The following is a 22,317-nucleotide window of genomic DNA, read 5'->3' as shown; positions in this document are numbered from 1 at the left end:
TGTTGCCGGTCGATCCAAAGAAAGGGAATTCATGGAATGCTTACAGGATGGTGTTTTGGAACAGCTTGTGATAGAGCCCACAAGGGAGCAGGCTATTCTGGACTTAGTGCTATGTAATGAGCCAGACTTTATAAAAGACCTTAAGTCAGGGAGTACTTAGGATGCAGCGAACATAGTAAGGTCGAATTCAGTCTACAGTTTGAAAGAGAGAAGTAGAATTAGATATAATGGTGTTACAGTTAAATAAAGGTAATTACAAGGGCATGATAGAGGAACTGATGAAAATTGACTGGAAGCAGCGCCTAGTGGGGAAGACAGTAGAGCAACAATGGCAGGAGTTTCCGGGTGTAATTGAGGATGCAGTACAGAGGTTCATCCCAAAGAAAAGAAAGATTATCCGGGGGGAGGGGGGATTAGACAACCGTGGCCGATGAAGAAACTCAGGATATGTAACACAGAAAAACAGAGCCTATAAAGTGGCCAAGAGCACTGGGAAATCAGAAGATTGGAAAGACTACAACATCAAACAGAGAACAAAGAGGAAAATAAGGATAGAGAAGATCAAATATGAAGGTAAGCTAGCCAGTAATATTAGAAATGATAGTAAAAGTTTCTTTCAATACATAAGAAACAACTGAGAGGCAAAAGTAGAGATTGGGCTGCTCCAAATTGATGCAGGAAGGCTAGTGCTGGGAGATCAGGAAATAGCTGAAGAACTTAATAAGTACTTTGTGTCAGTCTTCACAGTGGAAGACAGGAGTAATATCCCAACAATTAAGGAGATTCAGTGGGCAGAGTTGGGTATGGTGCCCATTACAAAGGAGAAAGTACTAGAAAAGCTAAAGGTCTAAAAACTGATAAATCTCCTGGCCCGGATGGGCTACATCGTAGAATTCTGAGGGAGATGGCTGAGGAAATAGTGGAGGGATTGGTGGTGATCTTTCAAAAAATCACTGGAATCAGGGAAAGTCCCAGATGATTGGAAAATTGCTGTTGTAACCCCCTTGTTCAAGAAAGGATCAAGACATAAGGTGGAAAATTATAGGCTAATTAGCCTAACCTCAGTTGTAGGTAAAATTCTAGAATCCATCAGTAAGGATGAGATTTCTAAATTCTTGGAAATGCAGGGTCAAATTAGAACAAGTCAGCATGGATTTAGTAAGGGGAGGTCATGCCTGACAAACCCGTTAGAATTCTTTGAAGAGGTAACAAGTAGGTTAGATCATGGAAACCCAATGGATGTTATCTACCTAGACTTCCAAAAGGCCTTTGATAAGGTGCCTCACGGGAGGCTGCTGAGTAAAGTGAGGGTCCATGGTGTTTGAAGTGAGCTACTGGCATAGATTGAGGATTGGCCGTCTGACAGAAGGCAGAGAGTTGGGATAAAAGTTCTTTATCAGAATGGTAGCTGGTGACACGTGGTGTCCGCAGGGTTCGGTGTTGGGGCCCCAGCTGTTCACTTTATATATTAATGATCTGGATGAAGAGACTGGGAGCATTCTGGCGAAGTTTGCCGATGATACGATGTTAGGTGGATGTACAGGTAGTTCTGAGGAGATGGGGAGGCTGCAGAAAGATTAGGTGACAGTTTAGGTGAATGGTCCAAGAAATGGCTGATGAAATTCAACGTGAGCAAATGCGAGGTCTTGCACTTTGGAAAAAATAATACATCCTCTGCCCCTCACCCTGTCACTATCCCAGCACACCCTCTACACCGCACCCCATCACTATCCCAGCACACCCTCTACACCGCACCCTGTCACTATCCCAGCACACCCTCTACACCGCACCTTGTCACTATCCCAGCACACCCTCTACACCGCACCCTGTCACTATCCCAGCACACCCTCTACACCGCACCCTGTCACTATCCCAGCACACCCTCTACACCGCACCCTGTCACTATCCCAGCACACCCTCTACACCGCACCCTGTCACTATCCCAGCAGACACTCTGCACCTCATCCTTTCACACATACATGTTGTTTTCCTTTGTGTTCACTGTTACAGGAAGGGGAAGTGGATGAAGCTGGGAGTCTGAGTCCTCACTCTCAGCCACTTCAGGAGCATGAGGAGACCATGCAGGAGCTGATCCACCCGGTGAGTCCTCACATAAACCATCGCAGCCTATGTGTGAACCTATGAACAGGGGAGGTAGGAGTGGTCCATTCTCCACCATTCATTGCAACCATGGCTCCCAAACTGGAGTCTCAATGTCACTTTTCTGCTATCCCCCAATACCCTTTGTTCATCAGGAATCTATCTACCTGCCTTTAATCAAAAAGAATCATACAAGGATGCAACAGAGGAGGAGGCCATTTGGGCTATCATTGCCTGAGCTGGCTCTTTGAAAGGTCTATATCATTAGTGCCACTCCCCTGTTCTTACCCCATTGTCCAATAAGTGTTAGTTTTAATCCCTAGTGCCAGTGTTTACACTGAATTTCCTTTTGAATATTGGTGGGAAATCACAGCACGGGATTAAAGCATTTCCAGTCCAGGCAACACTGAGCAGCAGAAGAATATTGAGAACCAAGCAGCTACATTTCTCACCAAATTTGACATATAAATATGACTGCATGGTCCTACAGTGACCCGCCTGGCCACTGCCTCCGGACTTCTGCAGAGTTCCCTGCTTCGTGATGGGGAATGAATTTGCAAAGCGATTGCAGATATCACACATGGTTCAACGGGGAAGGCCTCTGGCTCTGAGTCCCATTCCAAAGACTTGACCATAAAATCTAGGCTGATGGTCCCAGTGTAGCAGAGACAGAAGTATCAGCTCTCGATGAAATGTTAAATTGTTCATACTCTCAGATAAATAGGAAAGATCCCTTGACACTCATTGTGAAGGCTGTTATGTCTGGCTCTCCAATATATATCTATCAACTGACACTGCTCAGATAGTTTTGGGAGCTTGTTGCATGCAAATTGCCTGCTCTGTTTCCTACAATAGCCACTGTACTACAAAATCAGCCCAACGTTGAAAGCTTCCCAGATCTATCAATGTCCATTTGCAGATTAATTTGTCCTCTACACAACTTACTTTCCTACTTGCCTTGGTGACACCAGCAAAGTTAGCAACCAGACATTAATCCAGACATTAAAAAGACTACCTGTGTCCAACGGGACCTTGATCAGGTGAGCTTCCGGCCTAGGAGTGGCAGGTGGAGTTTAATTTAGATAAATGCGATGTTCTGTTCTGGAAACCATGATGTGGAGGATCCAGTGTTGGACTGGAGTGTACAAAGTTAAAAATCACACAACACCAAGTTATAGTCCAACAGGTTTAATTGGAAGCACTAGCTTTTGGAGCGCCGCTCCTTCATCAGGTGGTTGAAGGAGCACACTCTGAAAGCTAGTGCTTCCAAATAAACCTGTTGGATTATAACCTGGTATTGTGTGAATTTAACTGTTTTGGAAAGGCAAATCAGGGTAGGACTTTTACACTTAATGGTAAGGAGTGTTGCTGAACAGAGACCTTGGAGTACAGGTTCATAGTTCTTTGAAAGTGGAGTCGCAGGTAGATAGGATAGTGAAGAAGGTATTTGGTATACTTGCTTTTATTTGTCAGTTGGGAGGTCATGTTGCAGCTGTAAAGGACATTGGTTAGGCTACTTTTGGAATACTATGTTCAGTTCTGGTTTCCTTCCTATTAGAAGGATGTTGTGAAACTTGAAAGGGTTCAGAAAAGATTTACAAGGATGTTGCCAGGATTGGAGGATTTGAGCTGTAGGGAGAGGCTGGAGCTATTTTCCCTGGATTCTTCAGAGGTTGAGGAATGACTTTATAGAGGTTTATAAAATCATGAGGAACATGAATAGGGTGAATAGTCAAAGTCTTTTCCCCAGAGTAGGGGATATTACCAAAACTGGAGGGCATGTGTTTTAAGGTGAGGGGGAAAGATTTAAGAGAGACCTAAGGGGCAACATTTTCATGCAGAGGGTGATGCGTGTATGGAATGAGATGCCAGAGGAAGTGATGGAGGCTGGTACAATTACAACATTTAAAAGAGACTCTGGTTACATGAATAGAAAGGGTTAAGAGGGAAAGGGGCCAAATGCTGGAAAATGGGATCAGATTAATTTGGGATATCTGGTTGGCATAGACGAGTTGGACTAAAGGGTCTGTTTCCATGCTGTACATCTCTATGACTCTATATGGAATGTAAATAGTTCAGGGCACAGCACTGATCCCTGAGGCACGCACTTTATCTTGCTGCCCCGAAAATGACCAATTTAACCTTGCATTTTGCTTTTTGTGAGCTTACCAACCCTCAATCTGTACCAATTTGTTACTCCATTTGCTCTTACTGTTGAAGTGGCTTGAAAGGGTAACTGGGATTTGAGCTACAGGGAGAGGCCAAATAGGCTGGGGCTAGTTTCCCAGGATGTAGGAGGCTGAGGGATGACCTCTTAGAGGTTTATAAAATCATGAGGGGCATAGATAGGTTGAAAAGACAAGGTCTTTTCCCTAGGATAGAGGAGTCTAAAACTAGGTGGCATAGGTTTAAAGTTAGAGGGGAAAGGTTTAAAAGGGACCTAAGGGACAACAAGGCATCCAAATGCCTTGTAAATGTTGTAATTATACTAGCCTCCACCAATTCCTCTGGCAGCTCATTCCATACACATATCACCCTCTGCGTGAAAAAAGTTGCCCCTTAGGTTCCTTTTATATCTTTCCCCTCTCACCCTAAACCTTTGCCTTCTAGGTCTGGATTCCCACCCCAGTGAAAAGACCGTGTCTACTTATCCTATCCACGTCCCTCATGATTTTACAAATCTCTATAAGATCACCCCTCAGCCTCTGACATTCCAGGGAAAACAGCCCCAGCTTATTCAGCCTCTCCATATAGCTCAAATCCTCCAACTCTGGCAACATCCTTGTAAATCTTTTCTGAACCTTTTCAAGTTTCACGACATCCTTCTGATAGGAAGAAGAGCAGAATTACACACAATATTCCAACAGTGGCCGAACCAATGTCCTGTACAGCTGCAACATGACCTCCCAACTCCTGTACTCAATTCTCCGACCAATAAAGGAAAGCAAGCCTTCTTCACTATCCTATCTACCTGCGACTCTACTTTCTATGAACCTGCACTCCAAGGTCTCTTTATTCAGAAACACGCCCTAGGACCTTATCATTAAGTGTATAAGTCCTGCTAAGATTTGCTTTCCCAAAATGCAGCACCTCTCATTTATCTGAATTAAACTCCTCAGCTCATTGGTCCATCTGATCAAGATCCCATTGTAATCTGAGGTAACCTTCTTCACTGTCCACTACATCTCTAATACTCCCATCCAAATCATTTATATAAATCATTAAAAGTAATAGACCCAGCACCGATCCTTGTGGCACAGGCTTCCAGTCTGAAAAACAACCCTCCACCACCACCATCTATCTTATATCTTTGAGCCAGTTCTATATCCAAATGGCTAGTTCTCCCTATAAACTATGAGACCTGACCTTGCTAACCAGGGTCCCATGGGGAACCTTGTCGAACGCCTTATTGAAAAGCTTTTAATTGCTCCTGGTGATTGTACTTTGTTTCAGTTCCTTCCTCACTTCCACCTCCTGATTGAGAATGATTTAGAATCATAGAATTTTACTGTACAGAAGGAGCCCATTCAACAAACCATGTCTGTACCAGCTTCCGAAAGAGAGACCGAGTCCCATTGGAATGGAGTCCCATTTTGCACGGCCCCGTAAATTCATCACTTTCAAATATGTATCCAACTCTCTTTCGAAACCTCCACCTCCACATTCTCCAAGGCAGCACATTCCAAATCCCAACTGCTCTGAGTAAAGAAACTACTCCCCATTGTTCATTTCAAGATTGAAATGAATCTTGTTCATAATTTTGAACACCTCAATAAGGTCACCTCTTAATCTTCCCTGCTCCAAGGAGAATAAGCCCCATTTCTCTAATCTTCTTTTGAATCTAAAGTCTCTTATTCCTGAAATCATTCCAGTAAATCTCTTTTACACTTTCTCCACAGCTTTAACATCCTTCCTTAACTAAGATGCCAGGAACTGAACACAATACTCCAAATTTCTAGGCTGTCATTTCTATCCTCCACAGTGTGACAACTACATAATATCTGTTCAATTCATCCACCGTTTCCTTCTTTTCCATTATTAATTCCCCAAGCTCACTCTCATTTTACTTATTCCTTTTCCTGTAGAAACTCTCAGTATATGTTTTCATATTTCAAGCTAGCTATCTCTTATATTTAACTTCTTCCCTTCTCACTAATCTTTTAGAAATTGTTTGCTTTTTTTAAAAAATGTTCAATCTTCTGAACTGTCACTAATCTTCATGGAGTTGTATTTTTCTATCTTTAACTTCCTCAGTAATATATTCTCAAATCTTTGCCACTGCATCTTTACTGACCTAACCTTTATCCTAATTCCTTGATTCACTTTAGCCAATTGTTTTCATGTCTTTATAACTGACCTTTTTAAAGTTTAAAATATTAGTCTTAGACTAACACTTCTCTCCCTCAAACTGAATGCAAAATGCAATCATATTACAATCAATGCTACCAAGTGGCATCTTCACGGTGAGTTATTTAATTAATTTTGTCTCATTAGATGTTACCACATCTACAAGAGTCTACTCTGGTTGACACTAAAAATGTGCTGCTCTTGAAAACTGTCCTGAAGATTCATTATGAACCCATCTTCAAGGCTACCTTTGCCAATCTGATTCACCCAATTGCTACATGAGAACTAAAATAACCCATGATTACTGTTATACTTTGCTCACGAGCTCCATCAGATTTTCCTGTATTCCCTGTCCCATGGTACTGTGACTGTCAGATGGTCTATAAACTACATTCACAAATGACTTCCAACCTGAAATGGTCTAGACATTAATCTTTAGGATTAAATTAATCGCAATCTCTATTAAATTTATGTCATCCTTACTTAGCAGTGCTACCTCTCCAACATTTCCTAGCTTCCTGTCATTCTGAAAGATCTAAAAAAACCCAACCTGAACATTCAGGTCTCAGCCTCTGTCAGGACAAGTGTCAGGGCACATGAGAGGGAGTGAACATAAAACATAGAACAGAACAGCACAGTACAGGCCCTTTGGCCCTCGATGTTGTGCCCACCTTTTATCCTACTCTAAGATCAAACTCACCTACATACCCTACATTTGAGAGCAAATGAGAGTGGGCGGTAAATGTTGGGTGAATCAGTGCTGCCAACATTTCACAGAATTAACATCCTTAAAAATAAACCTTTATTTCCAACTTGTCACCTACCCTTTAATCTTTCCCACTCTTGTTTCTTAGAACAGAAGTCCACGTGGCAAGTTTGTGGAGAAACGGACCCAGTTTGCCAGGGAGACCTTGTCAAGCGAGCAAAATTACGTGCAGACTCTGGAGATTGTGAAAAACATTTACTGGGTTCGGCTCAGAGCAGCACTGGCTTCCAACCGTGCAGTCTTGAGCATGGCCAATATCCATATCATCTTTTCTGATATCCTCTTGATCCTGGAACTCAACAGGTGCACACCTGATACTTTATTGAAGCAGGATAGCACAGGTTATCAAACCACCGTGGTATCTGAAGGGTGTAAGAGTGGGAACTGGGGACTGTCCCTTGGGTCAACTTTGCTGAGACTTTAATCAAATGCACCATCTTTCCGTCTGAATCATTGTATGTGTAAATCAGTTAAACGAGGAGAAAGTGAGGTCTGCAGATGCTGGAGATCAAAGTTGAAACTTTATTGCTGGAACAGCACAGCAGGTCAGGCAGCATCCAGGGAACAGGAGATTCGACATTTCGGGCACAGGCCCTTCTTCAGGAATCAGTTAAACCCCTCACTCAGATCCCAGCTTGTATCTCACGCACAGGTAACCCTTAGTCTATACATGAAGGTGAGACAGTGTCGAGTGGGAATGTCACTGGACTAGTAAATCAGAATCTCACCCTGGGGGCATGGGTTCCAATCCCACCATGTCAGATAAGTCTGGAATACAAAAAGACTGGCTTAATAGTGAACGTGTAAGAATTGCTGCCAAGACCTACCTGGTTCAATAATGCCCTTTAGGGAAGGAAATCTGCCATCCTTACCTGCAACGGGTTAACTCTGAAATGGCCTAACAAGCCATTTGGGGCAGCACAGTGGCTTGATGGTTAGCACTGCTGCTTCACAGCGCCAAGAACCTGGGTTAAATTCCAGCCTCAGGCAACCTCTGTGTGGAGTTTGCACGTTCTCCCTGCGTTTGCGTGGGTTTCCTCCGGGTGCTCCGGTTTCCTCCCACAATCCACAGATGTACAGCTTAGGGTGGACTGGTCATGCTAAATAGTGTCCAAGAACATGCAGGCTGGGTGGGTTAGCCATGGTAAAAGTGGGGTTATGGGAATAGCAGAGGGAGGTGGATCTGGGTGGGATGCTCTTCGAAGGGTCGGGATGGGCCAGATGGCCTGCTTCCACGCTGTAGTGATTGTATGATTCTATGAAGCCACTCATTTTAAGGGTGATTAAGGATGTGTGACAAATGCTGGCTCTGTCAGTGACACTCACATTAGTCATGTTAGTTCGGTTAGTCATATTCCTTGTCCATTCTAATAACAATGACTGTTCTTCTGAATGTTGCAGAAGTTTACTGACGGACTTGAGAGAGCGTCTCAGCGAGTGGGGTCCGTCGCAGTGTCTGGGAGATGTCTTTGTGAAGTTCAGCACCAGACTGACAAACTATACCAACTTCTTCAACAACTACAGTACCATTCTGAAGACTATTGACAAGGTGAGAGTCTGCTTGAGGTGCCTGATCTTGCATGATCACATTATGATGGCATTCTGGTCTCCCTGCTGTAGATGTTGTGAAACCCGAAAGGGTTCAGAAAGGAAGTGGCACGGTGGCTCAGTGGTTAGCACTGCTGCCTCGCAGTGCCAGGGACCCGAGTTCAATTCCCACCTCGGGCAACTGTCTGTGTAGAGTTTGTACATTCTCCCTGTGTCTATGTGGGTTTCCTCCGGGTGCTCCGGTTTCCTGCAGGTTAGGTAAATTGGCCATGCTAAATTGCCTGTAGTGTTAGGTGCATTAGTCAGGGGTAAATGTAGGTGAATGGGTCTAGGTGGGTTACTCATTGGAGGGTCAGTGTGGACTTGTTGGGCTGAAGGGCCTGTTTCCATACTGTAGGGAATTTAATTATTTACAAGGATGTTGCCAGGATTGGAGGATTTGAGCTATAGGGAGAGGCTGGGGGTGATCTTATAAAGGTTTATAAAACCATGAGGGGAATTGTTAGGGTGAATAGTCAAGGTATTTTCCCAAGGGTGGGGGGGGGGGGGTCCAAAACTAGAGGGCATGGGTTTAGATTTAAAGGAGAGCTAAGGGGCAACTTTTTCACACTGAGGGTGGTACATGTATGAAATGAGCTGCCAGAGGAAGTGGTGAAGATGGTACAATTACAGCATTTAAAAGGCATCTGGATGAGTACATAAATAGGAAGGGTTTACAGGGATATGGGCCAAATGCTGGCAAGTAGGACTAGATTAATTTAGAATATCTGGTTGGCACGGACAAGTTGTACCGAAGGGCCTGTTTCTGTGACTATAAGTGCCAAAACAGGCTTAATGGGCTAAATGGCCTATTCCTGTTTCTGTATTCCTACATTACTATGGGACATAAGCTGGTGCTGGGGAGAACAGGTTAACTAAGAGCATCTCGCAAAGGTTAACTTCAGCTGAAATTCTCATCCTGTTCTTGAAAATGTGTCACCTGAAGTTTCATAACTTCCAGTGAACTTAGAATCAGCAACTTGAACTAACAGGTTAGTTACCAACCAGCCTGGGATCCCCTTCCTGGGCAGAATCAAAGGCAAACTGTGCAGTTGAGCAATTGATTTAATGAGTAAAACTTAGCTTTTTAACCTGCCACATCCCTCTGACACTCTCTGTGGCCTTGTCTTCCTCAAAACCAGTATCCACCTATAATGGGAATTCTGAAACAACAGAACAGGGGACAGTGGGAGAAAGTTGCAAATGCTGGCCTTACATTTCTTATCCATTTTAAATCCTGCAATGGCCTCAATGCTTCTCCTCCCCCTGTGTTCATCTCTGGAACCTCCTCCAGCCCTCTAATCCTCCAAGGTCTACAATCATCCAATTTCAGTCTTGATTTCAATCTCCCCCACCAGTGGCTGCTGTGCCTTCAGTTCCCTGGGCTCTAAGCTCTGGACCCCTCCCTCAGCCTCTCCATTTGCAACATGCTCCTTCAAAGTAGCCCTTTAATCGAACTTTCGGGTCACACGCCCCAGAGTCTCCCCATGTAGCCTGGGGGACAGATTTTGTTTGAAGTGCCTTGCAACATTTTACCACACTAAAGGTGCTACATAAATGCAAGTTGCACTTTCTGGTGTACATGGTCATGTTCATGGGTGTACGTATGCAGAAGAAGGACATTCAGCCCATTGAGTCTGTTCCACCATTCGCTTCTAACTCCATCCACTCATCTTAGCTCCATAGCCTTGATGTCCTTATGTCAGAAATACTTATGTCTGCCCCTTGCTTAAAGTAAACTGCAACAATATCCTCATCCCCTCCCTCAATCAAAAGAATTTGCTTTTCTTCGTCTCACCTACCAAATTTTTTTAAAGGTTGATTTGATCACTCCTCAATTGCCTATAGCCAAGGGAACACCAGGCTGAACTGTGTGGTTAATAAACATTGCCTTGTTTGTCAATCTGAAGCCAGTTTGAATGATTAGGGTCTTCCTGTGCATGTTCAGTCTCTATGCTTTTTGTTGCTAATGAGAAATGGTTTGATAGAATTAAAGTCAGACTCAGCCTTGATACTTCCTCCTAATGTCTGAAGATAATGGACCCATTTCCCACAGTCAGGAAGCTAGCTTTTCAATTCCTGCAATATGTGATTTCATTAGGCACAGATGCTCAGCTGATGATTCATTCAATCATTCTTAAAAGTTCGCAACACACCCCAGCTCTGGTTGTTGCTATAGTCTGGCTAAGGCTCACTCAGTCAGTCAGTTTATGGACAAGGAGGTGGGCTATCACAGTTCCGAAACCTGCTCCTGCAACAGAAAGGTATTCCGAATCATGAAGGGATTTTGATTGAGGATTTGAAAATCACACTCAAGGTTCACTGAGGAGAAAGTGAGGTCTGCAGATGCTGGAGATCAGAGCTGAAAATGTGTTGCTGGAAAAGCGCAGCTGGTCAGGCAGCATCCAGGGAACAGGCACTCCCTGATGAAGACCTTATGCTCGAAACGTTGACTCTCCTGCTCCTTGGATGCTGCCTGACCGGATTTGCTTTTCCAGCAACACGCTTATTGACTCACTTCCAGTGCTGCATTGTTGGAAGGTGCTGTTTTTCCCAGAAGGTGTTTAACTGAGACACAGTCTGACCCACATGGGATGTATAAAATTCCACAGCATGGTTTTGAGGACAGTAGGGCAACTGGGGGAAGACGTTCTCCCTCTATCAACAGACTATCTGCTCATGATATCATTCCTGTTTGTGGGATCTTGCTGTGCACACACTGTATTGTGCCTCTTTCCTCCATCTCACTCCAAAAATTCTCAAGTGGCTGGAAGATGCTTGAGATGAGTGTGAAGCTGTGATAGAGACCATACGTAGACTGTCCCCCCAGGGGCCAGTCCTCAGTAACTTTCCAAAGACAATCACACATTTTTGAACAGTGGGTTTGGAGGGGGGCGGGGGGGAAAGAGTGTGGAGATATGGAATTAAATTGGGCCTTCCAATTAAAGACCTAGCATCAATGTGATGGGCTGAATGGTCTCTTTCTGAGCTTTTAAATTCTACAACTCATGCTCACTGTACAGTGAACTTACTGTGTGTGTGTCTGTCTGTGCCTGTGTGTGTCAGTGTGTATCTGATTGACAGGGGAGGTCTCAGACACCATATCCCCATAGTCATCGAGTCAAACAGTACAGAAACAGACCCTTCAGTCCAACCAGTCCATACTGACCATAACCCCAAATGAAACTAGTCCCACTTGCCTGCACTTGGTTCATATGCTTCCAAATATTTCTTATTCACGTACTTATCCAAATGTCTTTTCAATGTTATAACCATACCTGAATCCAGCACTTCCTCTGAAGTTTATTTCACACATGAACCACGCTGTGTAAAAGAAAAATTGCCCCTCGTGTCTTTTTTAAAATCATCCTTCTCTCACCTCAAAATCTCCCACCCTAGGAAAGTTTCGGCCTACCCAGTCCCTCCTTATAACTCAAACCCTCTATATTCCTTCACAACATCTTGGCAAATCTCTTCTGAATCTTCTCCAGCTTAATAATATCCTTCTTATAACAGGGTGACCACAATACTCCAGAAGAGGCCTCACTAATGTCTTGTACAACCTCAACATAACACAAGCTTATAAATGAATTGAGTAAATGTCTGGCACAGAGAGAGCAGGCACTTTGTTCCCTCTGCAATGACAGTCCACTGGAATAATCCCACTGATCTGATCCTCTCCCCATGCACCTTCCTCGAATTTTCAAACATTTATCTGCCAATGGTCAGGATCTCTATCTCAACCATTCTCATTCTATGTGACAGCAGCTTTCTGAATAAGGACAGTTTTCCACTTTCTCTTCCTACTTCTTAGCAGCAGACTTCGAGTGATAACTCCTCATTGGTGACCGCACCCATTGAAATAATATTGTCCCCTTCAAATAAAAATACAAATCACTAGAGAAACACAGCTTCGAATCCAGTCCAGAACTGTGCTGAAAAAGAGTTTTGAATAGAATCATGAGGAAGCAGGCCATTCAGCCCATTGAGTCCACACTGACCCTCTGAAAAGCATCCCACCCAGACTCACCCTCTATCCCCATAACCCTGCATTTCCCACTGCTAACCCACCTAGCCTGCGCATCCCTGGACACCGTGGGGCAATTTCCCATGGCCAATCCACCTAACTTGGACTGTGGGAGGAAACCCATGCAGACACGGGGAGAACTGTGCGCAAACTGCACATAGAACGGAATGTGAGTCTCTGGCACTATGAGGCAGCGTGTGAACCACTGAGCCACCATGACACCCTGAAATAAACCAGATTGAAATGTTAACTCTATCTCTCTCCACAGATGCTGCCAGACCTGGCTGAGTATTTTTGTTGCACTCTCAATGCTGGCCTCTTTCCGTGCTGTAGCATTGTATGGTTTTACAAATCTCGTATTGTCCTTCTCTGCTCAGAATGCCCAGAAGGATGGGGTAGATATTAGCTACTGATAACTAATAAGTGTAGCCCGGGGAGGGGATGTCAGCACCTTGAGAGGAGAGGGTAATAGGGATGATGATCTACTTGCATTTCGGTTCTCGCTGATTAACAGAAGCCTTGCTTTACTGTTCTTCCAGTGTCGAAACACTAGTCCAGGTTTCCGTGTTTTCCTAACCAGACACGACCGATCGGCAGTGACAAAAATGTTGAGGTATGCTGACTGTTGGCATCTCTCTAACGTAGTGAGTGTGCATTAGTGTGTGGTGGAGTAGCCCTGGCAACTGCCGGTTTTGGGTTTATTCTCTTTTAAATTGGCTGTCTCCATTGTTGTCGTTAGTCTTCAGGAAATGCTGCTGAGCCTCAGCAGCCGCTTCGATGAGTACGTGATACTGCTGAGCGCTCTGAGGCTACACACTCCCATCCAACATGTGGACCGCCATGACCTCGCTGCAGCCATTGCCAACCTCAAGCGCTTTCGGGATTACATCCAGCAGGTACGTCCACCGAGGGACAGGATTCGCCATAGCGGGCAGCTCCAACGGTGTCTGAAAACCAAACCTAAATCAATCCAAGCAGTGAAGGCTCGATGGGCTGAAAGGCCTCCTGTGCTGTATTTTGTTTTATTCACTTGTGGGAAATGGGTGTCGTTGGCTGGGCCACCATTCATTGCCTGTCCCTAGTTGTCCCTTGAGAAGGTGGTGGTGAGCTGCCTTCTTGAACCGCTGCAGTCCATGTGTTGTGGGTTGACCCACAATGCCCTTAGGGAGGGAATTCCACGATTTTGACCCAACGACAGTGAAGGAAAGGCGATATATTTCCAAGTCAGGATGGTGAGTGGCTTGGAGGGGATCTAACAGTTGGTGGCGTTCCCATGTGTCTACCTGCCCTTGTCCTTCTAGATGATAAGGGTCATGGGTTTGGAAGGTGCAGTCTGAGGATCTATGGCGAATTTCTGCAGAGCATCTTGTAGATAGTACATACTGCTGCTACTGAGCATTGGTGGTGAAGGGAAAGGATGCTTGTGGATGCAGTGCCAATCAAGTGGGCCGCTTTATCCTGGATGGTGTCAAGAGACCAACAGTCCGAGAAGAATCATCCACTTGGCACTCTGGTTGAAGATTGCTGCGAATGCTTCAGCCTTAACTTTGCACTGATGTGTTGGTGTCTTCCTGTCATTAAGGCTGGGGACATTTGTAGAGTCTCCTTCTCAAGTTGTTTAACTGTCCATCATCATATCTGATTGGATGTGGCAGGACTGCAGTGCTTAGATCTGATCTGCTAATTGTGAGATCGCTTAGTTCAGTCTGTCACTTATTGCTTATGTTGTTTGGGCATATTGTCCTGTTTGGTGGCTTTACCAGTTCGACCCTTCATCTTCAGGTATGCCTGATGCTGCTCCTGGCATGCCCTCCTGCACTCTCCATTGAATCTGCATTGATCCCCAGACATTATGTTAATCATTGATTCGTGGATATGCCCGTTCATGACATTACATATTGTGCTAGAGTACAATTCTGTTATTGTTGATGGCCCACAGGGCCTCATGGATGTCCAGTCTTGAAGTCTGTCCTAGTTAGCACAGTGATAGTGCCACACAACAGGATGGAGGTTATCCTCAAAGTGGAGGCGGGACTTTGTCTCCACAAGGACAGTGCGGTTTCCGATATTGACATGGACAGATCCATCTGCAGCTGGCAGACTGGTAAGGATGAGATCAAGTATGTTTTTCCTTCTTGTTGGTTCCCTCACCACTTGTTGCAGACCCAGTCTAGCAGCTGTGTCTATTAGGACCCGAACAGCTTGATCAATAATACTGCTGCCGAATCATTCTTAGTATGGACGTTGAAATCCCCCACCCAGAGTACACTATGTGCCCTTGCCACACTTAGTGCTTCCTCCAAATATTGTTCATACGGAGGAATATCTATTCATTAGCTGAGGGAGGACAGCATGTGGAAATCAGCAGGTGGTTTCCTTGCCCATGTTTGGCCTGAAGCTATAAGACTCAATGTGGAGGACTCCCAGAGAAACTCCCTCCAGACTGTATACCACTGTGCCACCACCTCTGCTGGGTGTATCCTACCAGTAAGACAGGATACATCCAGGGTTGGTGGTGGTGGTGTGTGGGGGATTGCCTATAAGGTATGATTCTGTGAGTATGACTATGTCAGGCTGTTGCTTGACTAGTCTGTGAGATAGTGGTCCCAATTTTGGCACTAGCCCCCAGATCTTAGTGAGGACGACTTTGCAGGGTCGGCAGGGCTGTTTTTGCCATTGTCTCTTCCGATCCCTGGGCCACTGCTAGGTGACCAGTCTGGTTTCATTTCTTTGTTGACACTTTGTAGTGATTGGTACAACTGAATGGCTTACAAGGCTATTTCAGAATATGAATTCAAATCTGCCTTGGCCACTAGGCCATTGCCTCCCTGTTGTCATGTGATCATAAGTGTTCACACATTAACATTAGCGCAAGATTTTCTACTCAAACTGAGGCAGGGGGTTTGGAAATGTTTGACGGAGACCTTTTGATGTCTGCAAACATAACATTCTAATTAAAGATGGTAAAATACTATGTACAGGTCAAGGCAGCAACCTCTAGATCATGTGATCCACCTTCTAGTTCATATGATTTTGCACCATTTCCTAGTGGTAATACAGACTGCTCAATTTACATCTTCACATTGACCCATTATTGACCCATCTCTGGCGATGCATCTGACTCCATCCATTATATTACATCTTACTTTTTACATCTCCTCCTCATACAGGAAAGGGATTGATAGCGGGCACCATACAGTAACAGGGCACAAATTGAAAAACGAGGCAATGACCATTTAACCCATCCAATGTTCTGTTTCTGATAGCCCATGTCTAATTGCTCTGCCATTGTTGGTACCTTAAACAGCCAACTTCTCCAAATGCTCCAGGTATCCATATCCTGTACAATCTGTGCAATGTTCCGGAGCAACTTGCAAATACATTTGAGGCTGCACCTTCTAAACCTACAACCTCTACCTCTCAGAAGGCAAGGGAAGCAGTTACATGGGAACACAATCACCTCCAAACGCTACTCCAAGGCACAGTGCCTATTATATATATATGCGAAAATTTGAGCATATAGTCTTGTGTACTGATTTGTGCAGGTGATGCTCCTAACTTCTGTTAGGGTGTGATTCTGTGATGCAGTAGGTCTGTTCCGAAGACTTTCTGGAACAATCCTTTCTCAATTGAGGTTACGTCACCTGCCACCAGCTCAAAACACCGCATAAATCTGTTTTTTTTAAATAAATGAAGCTGCCTTTGACAATAAAGTGATCTTCTGACACTATTTGAACCTTCTGTTACTGTTTGTTCCAGCTGAAAGTGCGGCATCAGAGGGATCAAGAGATAGTGGAAGCCCAGAGCAGCATTGCCGGCTCTCCGGTAAGTCAATTGTAGCCATTTGTCTAATGTCTGGAAGTGGAGCTAAGTTCTATTCTACTGACAGACACCAGTAACTGGATCTGTGCTTCTGCACTGTGTCAATGTGCTTTGGGCTGTATTAATACAAAGCCTTTCAATGCCAGAAGATGACAATATAATGAAATCTTTTAAAGTGGATGCAGATCTGCTTCCTTCAGCTGTCAAAAACATTTTACATACAATTTATCAATTTTACATATAAAATTAAAGGTTTGTTATTGCTGTCTCCAACATGGAGATGGGATCTTGACTTTACATAATCTTTTTCCAGAGATTGCTGTAATGAACGCTAACTTCTAAACAGACAGATTCACGTGCCGATGCGAGGATATCAGGTTCAGGACCACCATCTCCAACTTCATAACATCACCCAACTCCTCACTCTGCCTCAATTCATCTCTCCCATATTTTCATTTGTCCCGTGTCCAGCTTCCCAACTGGAGGCCTTCTTAAGAACTTAAACTTCAGCTCACCCAAAACACTGCTGACCGTATCTTAATCCCATCCAATGTTCCTGCTACCCTCTGCACAGCCCTTGCTTGTCCCCTTTAAGATATTGAGTATGCAATGTCCAGCACTTTTTTTTTTAAAAAGGTAACATACATTGTTAAAAGTGCTCGGTACAAAGCAACAAAAGGGAGCATTGCCCATGACTGCTGGGTTTGCTGATCTCAAATCCTTCAAAATTCTCATCCTGTTCTTGTCCTTGTCACCTTGTTCAGCCCTATCTCCCCTCCCTAATCTGTTGTGCATTGAAGCCTCTCATCTATTCCCTCAATGACAGTCATCCCTCATGCCCTGTTTCTCTCTGCCTGTACCCCCCCCGAGGTACTTACCCTCTGTCTCCTGTGTTACCAACCACCTTAAAGGAAGAAAACAGGAGCAAGCCATTCTGCCCTTCAAACCGACTCAATCACTGCATTAAATCATGATTGGTTAGCTACCTCAGTGTCACATTCCCACCCTTGATGCCATTAGCCTCCAGAAACCTTTGGATTTGTGTCTTGAACCTGCTCAATGAATGAGCCTCTACAGGATGCAAACAATTCCAAAGATTCACCATCCTCAGAGTGAAGAACTTGCGTTTCATTTCAGGGTAAGGGTTAGGCTGTTTCAGTCCCCTGGTTCTAGACCCACCAGGCAGGGTTTCCCCTGGTAAAAAGGTAAAAGCGAAAGTCCCCTTAGTCCTACCAAACCATTGCCCTGCTCTGTCCACAACTGGTGGTAGTTTAATTAGAGGATCATCACGCCTCAGGCAAAGGCAGAGTTCAAGACAGTGTCTTTCATGGTAATCTCAGCTGGTGCAGAAACTAGCACATACTGTTGCCATCACTCTGCATTGCAACCAGCCAACTGAGCTAACCAACCTCCTCATCTCATCTACATACATTCTATCATGCACTGTGAGAATTTATAAGTTTCAATTAGGTCACCTCTAATTTTTCAAAACTCTGCAGAATTTGGAATTGTCCTCCATCCCTCCTCTTAAGATAATCTGGCCATCCCAGCAATTAATCTGGTGAATCTCCATTGCACTCTGCCTATGGCAGATACATCCCTTCTTAGATAATGGGATCAGAACTGTAACGAATTAAATCCAAAAGGAGAATTCAGGAGAGACATTTAACCAGAGAGTGAACAGGTCAAGGAGAATGGTATTGACACAACTACGGGGAGGCAAATAAACAGATGAGGAATGGAAGGATAGCATGAGAACAAAATAAGCAGGGTGGAGGCTTTTATGGAGAGTAAACATCACGATGAACGGCTTGAATGTATCTGAAAATATCTTGACAGCCTCAGTGCCGTTGGAAAGAGAGTTCCAGGACATTGACCCAACAACAGTGATGGAACGATTATATATTTCCAAATCGGGGTAGTGAGTGGCTTGTACAGGAACATGTGGTGTTCCTATCTATCTGCTGCCCTTCTCCTTCTAGATGTGAAGAGGTCTTCGGTTTGGAAGGAGTCGTGGTGATTTACCACAGGGTAAATTGTACATGCTGCTGCCACAGTACATCAATGATGGAGGAAGTAAAGGTTGAAGGTCATGCAAGAAGTGCCAATCAATTGGGCTGCATGGTCTACAGAGAAGGGTCAGAGGATAGCTGAGCCACTCTCAGTCTCTGGAAATTCCCACAATAGAATGGGCTGTTCTAAAATTGATCTGTTTCACTAAAGTGGTTTTTGCTGCATGTTAAATTTGGATGTGATTGCTTTACAGATCTTGTTGGAGGCAAATAGGTACCTGATTCAGGTTCAGGAAGTGGCTCATATGAGTTGCCTTGATGGAAAGATTTGTCCTTCCTTCAGGTGGGTTCTGAAGTTCTAACCTCGTCTGTGCACACAGCCGAAGCCCCTGCTGAGAGATCTAGCTGTTTGCATTGGTTGTAGAAATCGTATCTTTGAATACCTGCCGTGACATGCATCAACACAGCTCAATGATTTCCCCTCCCTTGGCCGTGAGAAAGCTTTGAAACCTCTTGGCTGTTACTATTGGAACACATCGACATGGGAGTTTGGGTTATCAGCAATTATTCTGATAGCTACAGTGCAAACTGAGTCAAACAACAAAAAAAAACTGCATTTATGTAGAATTTTAAGTTTGGACATCCTATACCACTTCATGGCTCAAAGAAATACAAAGGACGTGCTTTCAGTAGAGGCCTTGCCTAGGTCCCAGGCTGGAGATGTAAGATCCCAAATTTTTTTTTAAAGAAAACCTGAGGTATTCTCCCTTGCTAATCCCTCAACCAGTACCAAAGAAAAAGATCTGTTGCTTTTATCATGGCTTAACGGAGTGTGCTGATAAACATACTGTTTTACAAGCCTTCACAAAATGTACAAAACCCTGTTGGCTAACCAAGACAAACAATTCCCGAGACTTTTTTTATTCATTCATGGGATGTGGGTGCCCTTGGCTAGGCCAGCATTTATTGCCTATCCTTAATTGCACAGAAGGCAGTTAAGAGTCAACCACATTGCTGTGGGTCTGGAGTCACATGTAGTCCACACCAATTAAGAATGGTAGATTTCCATTCCTAAAGGGCATTAGTGAACCAGTTGGTCTTTCCTGACAACCAACAATGCTTTAACAGTCATCATTAGACTCATCTTTCCAGATTATTATTGAATTCAAATTCTACCTTCTGCCATGGTGGGATTTGAACCCACGTCCCCAAAACATTATCCAGGTCTCTGGATTAATAGTCTAGTGATAATAACACTAGGCCATCGTTTACCTTACAGATTGTTATTCATGGTAAGGTAATCACACCAGGTTTTGTGATTAACACAAAGTAATTATTTACTGTAACACACAAAGAAATAAAAGCAAAACATTGCGGATGCTGGAAATCTGAATTTAAAAAAGAGAAAATGTTGGAAAAATTCAGCAGATCTGGCAGCAGCTGGGGAGAAAGAAAGAGTTCATGTATTGAGGTTACTGAATCTTTTTCGGAATGCAGTACTGAAGTTATACCAGACTTGAAACATTAACTCGGTTTCTCTCCACAGATGCTGCTGAATTTGTCCAGCATTTTCTTTTCATTTTTAATTTGAACATGGCAGACAGAAGAGAGTTAATAATTTACAAATATGCAACTTAAACTATTTCCCTTCAAACCCCCAAAACACAAACATATGGGGCGGCATGGTGGCTCAGTGGTTAGCATTGCTGCCTCACAGCACCAGGGTCCCAGGTTCGATTCCAGCCTTGGGTGACTGTCTGTGTGGAGTTTGCATGTTCTCCCTGTGTCTGCGTGGGTTTCCTCCGGGTGCTCCGGTTTCCTCCCACAATCTAAAAAAAGTGCAGGTCAGATGAATAGGCCATGCTAAATTACCCATAGTGTTAGGTGCATTAGTCAGAGGGAAATGGGTCTGGGTGGGTAACTCTTCGGAGGGTCAGTGTGGACTGGTTGGGCCAAAGGGCCTGTTTCCACACTGTAGGTAATCTAATTAGAAAATACTCATTCACAATTAGGACAAACAAAAGACAGATGGCTTGACACATTATGGGTGTAAAAAATATAGATAGGGAACAAAATTCTGAAAGTGAAAACTCCAGAGCATAGTGTGGGTTAAATTGTGCCTCACATTTCATAGAGTTTTAGCACTGATTACACACTGTGATCTGGAAAGCAATGATCATTCTTCACTTTGATAGTTTAACCTGTGGATTGAAGTCTCGTCTTCATTAAATTAGCTTTTATGCTTTCTTGTTTTTATCTCTTTTCCACTCACTGGGAGAAGGGAAGAGGGATACATTTTCAGTTAGCTAGCTCTGGCTGGATAACACTTACAGATTTGTAACAAACCACAATTTGACCAACCCAAGGAAGGTGTCAGGCAGTCTTTCCCTAACTCAAAAGACTCTTATAGCGTCATAGAGGTGTACATCATGGAAAGAGAGTCATCGCTCCAACTTGTACATGCCAACCAGATATCCTAAGTTAACGTAGTCCCATTTGCCAGCACTTGGCCCATATCCCTTTAAACCCTTCCTATTCATATATCCATCCAGATGCCTTTGAAATATTGTAATTGTACCAGCCTCCACCACTTTGTCTGGCAGCTCACTTCAGAAATGTACCACCCTTTTTGTGTGAAAAATTTTCCCCTTGGGTCCCTTTTAAATATTTGCCCTCACCTTAAACCTATGCCCTCTAGTTCTGGACCCCCCACCCCCAGGGCAAAGACCATGGCTATTTACCCTATGTCCCTCATGATTTTATAAACCTCTACAAGGTCACCCCTCAGCCTCCGACGCTCCAGGGAAAACAGCCCCGGCCTGTTCAGCCTCTCCCTGTAGCTCAAATCCTCCAACCCTGGCAACATCCTTGTAAATCTTTTCTGAACCCTTTCAAGTTTCACAACATCCTTCCGATAGGAGGGAGACCAGAAATGCACAAAACAGTCCAAATGTGGCCTAACCAATGTCCTGTACAGCCGCAACACGACCTCCCTTAGTGTCACTCCGTCTCAATGTACCCCCAACCCCTTCAAACAACATTTTTAACTGCAAGACACTGTGTGTCACTTGATTTTTCTAAGTTGTGATACTCCTGTGTTGTTTTTCACTTGCCAATCAAGCACCTTAGGATGCCTTGAGGTCAAAAAGGTGCTATATAAATGAAAGTCTTCAGAACACAAGATGGGAGGAAGCAGAGAGAGGTGACATGAGGATATTTAGTGAGAGAATTCCAGAGCTTGGGTTGATGACTGCATTTTGCCTTGAACAATAGTTTATTGAACGACATACAAGCAGCTCCTATATAAAGTGTACAATTATGTTATTCATTGTTGAACATGGTTTCTCCTCCCCAGGATTTATGAGCACATCAACGATATGAATCTGTTCCTCTTTAACGACGCCCTTGTTTTCACCTCAAGAACAGTTGCTCACCTGCCCTTTGAACGAACTGCAAAGATGTCTCTCCAGTTCCTAGCGGCTGTGGCTCTCTCCAGTCTGCTCATCAAAGACATCCCAGACTCCAAATGTACATCACTGCTCAATTATATCAAGTCTGTACAGTATTGGTAATCCTATTCAAGGAAGGGTGTAAACGTACTAGAAGCAGTTCACAGAAGTTCTCAGAAATAACTGGACAGAGCAGGCTGTCTTCTG

At 44.1% G+C, this 22,317-nt stretch overlaps 1 protein-coding gene across 1 annotated transcript in view; it reads left to right on the top strand.

Moving 5' to 3' along the window:
- Positions 1 to 22,317, top strand: part of ect2l (epithelial cell transforming 2 like) — a 53,903-nt gene that overhangs the window by 28,095 nt on the left and 3,491 nt on the right. The window contains exons 13-20 of the mRNA XM_043695341.2: positions 2,011 to 2,100; positions 7,302 to 7,516; positions 8,615 to 8,762; positions 13,367 to 13,440; positions 13,567 to 13,723; positions 16,587 to 16,652; positions 18,916 to 19,004; positions 22,017 to 22,189. Of these exons, the coding sequence (XP_043551276.2) occupies positions 2,011 to 2,100; positions 7,302 to 7,516; positions 8,615 to 8,762; positions 13,367 to 13,440; positions 13,567 to 13,723; positions 16,587 to 16,652; positions 18,916 to 19,004; positions 22,017 to 22,189 (1,012 nt within the window). The remainder of the gene's footprint in view (positions 1 to 2,010; positions 2,101 to 7,301; positions 7,517 to 8,614; positions 8,763 to 13,366; positions 13,441 to 13,566; positions 13,724 to 16,586; positions 16,653 to 18,915; positions 19,005 to 22,016; positions 22,190 to 22,317) is intronic.

This window comes from Chiloscyllium plagiosum, unplaced genomic scaffold (assembly GCF_037043375.1).
Source record: "Chiloscyllium plagiosum isolate Xiang-an unplaced genomic scaffold, Cpla_swu_hap1 HiC_scaffold_10, whole genome shotgun sequence".
Taxonomy (NCBI): domain Eukaryota; kingdom Metazoa; phylum Chordata; class Chondrichthyes; order Orectolobiformes; family Hemiscylliidae; genus Chiloscyllium; species Chiloscyllium plagiosum.
The sequence above is the reverse complement of the archived record's forward strand: the minus strand, read 5'-3'. Positions and strand labels throughout refer to the sequence as shown.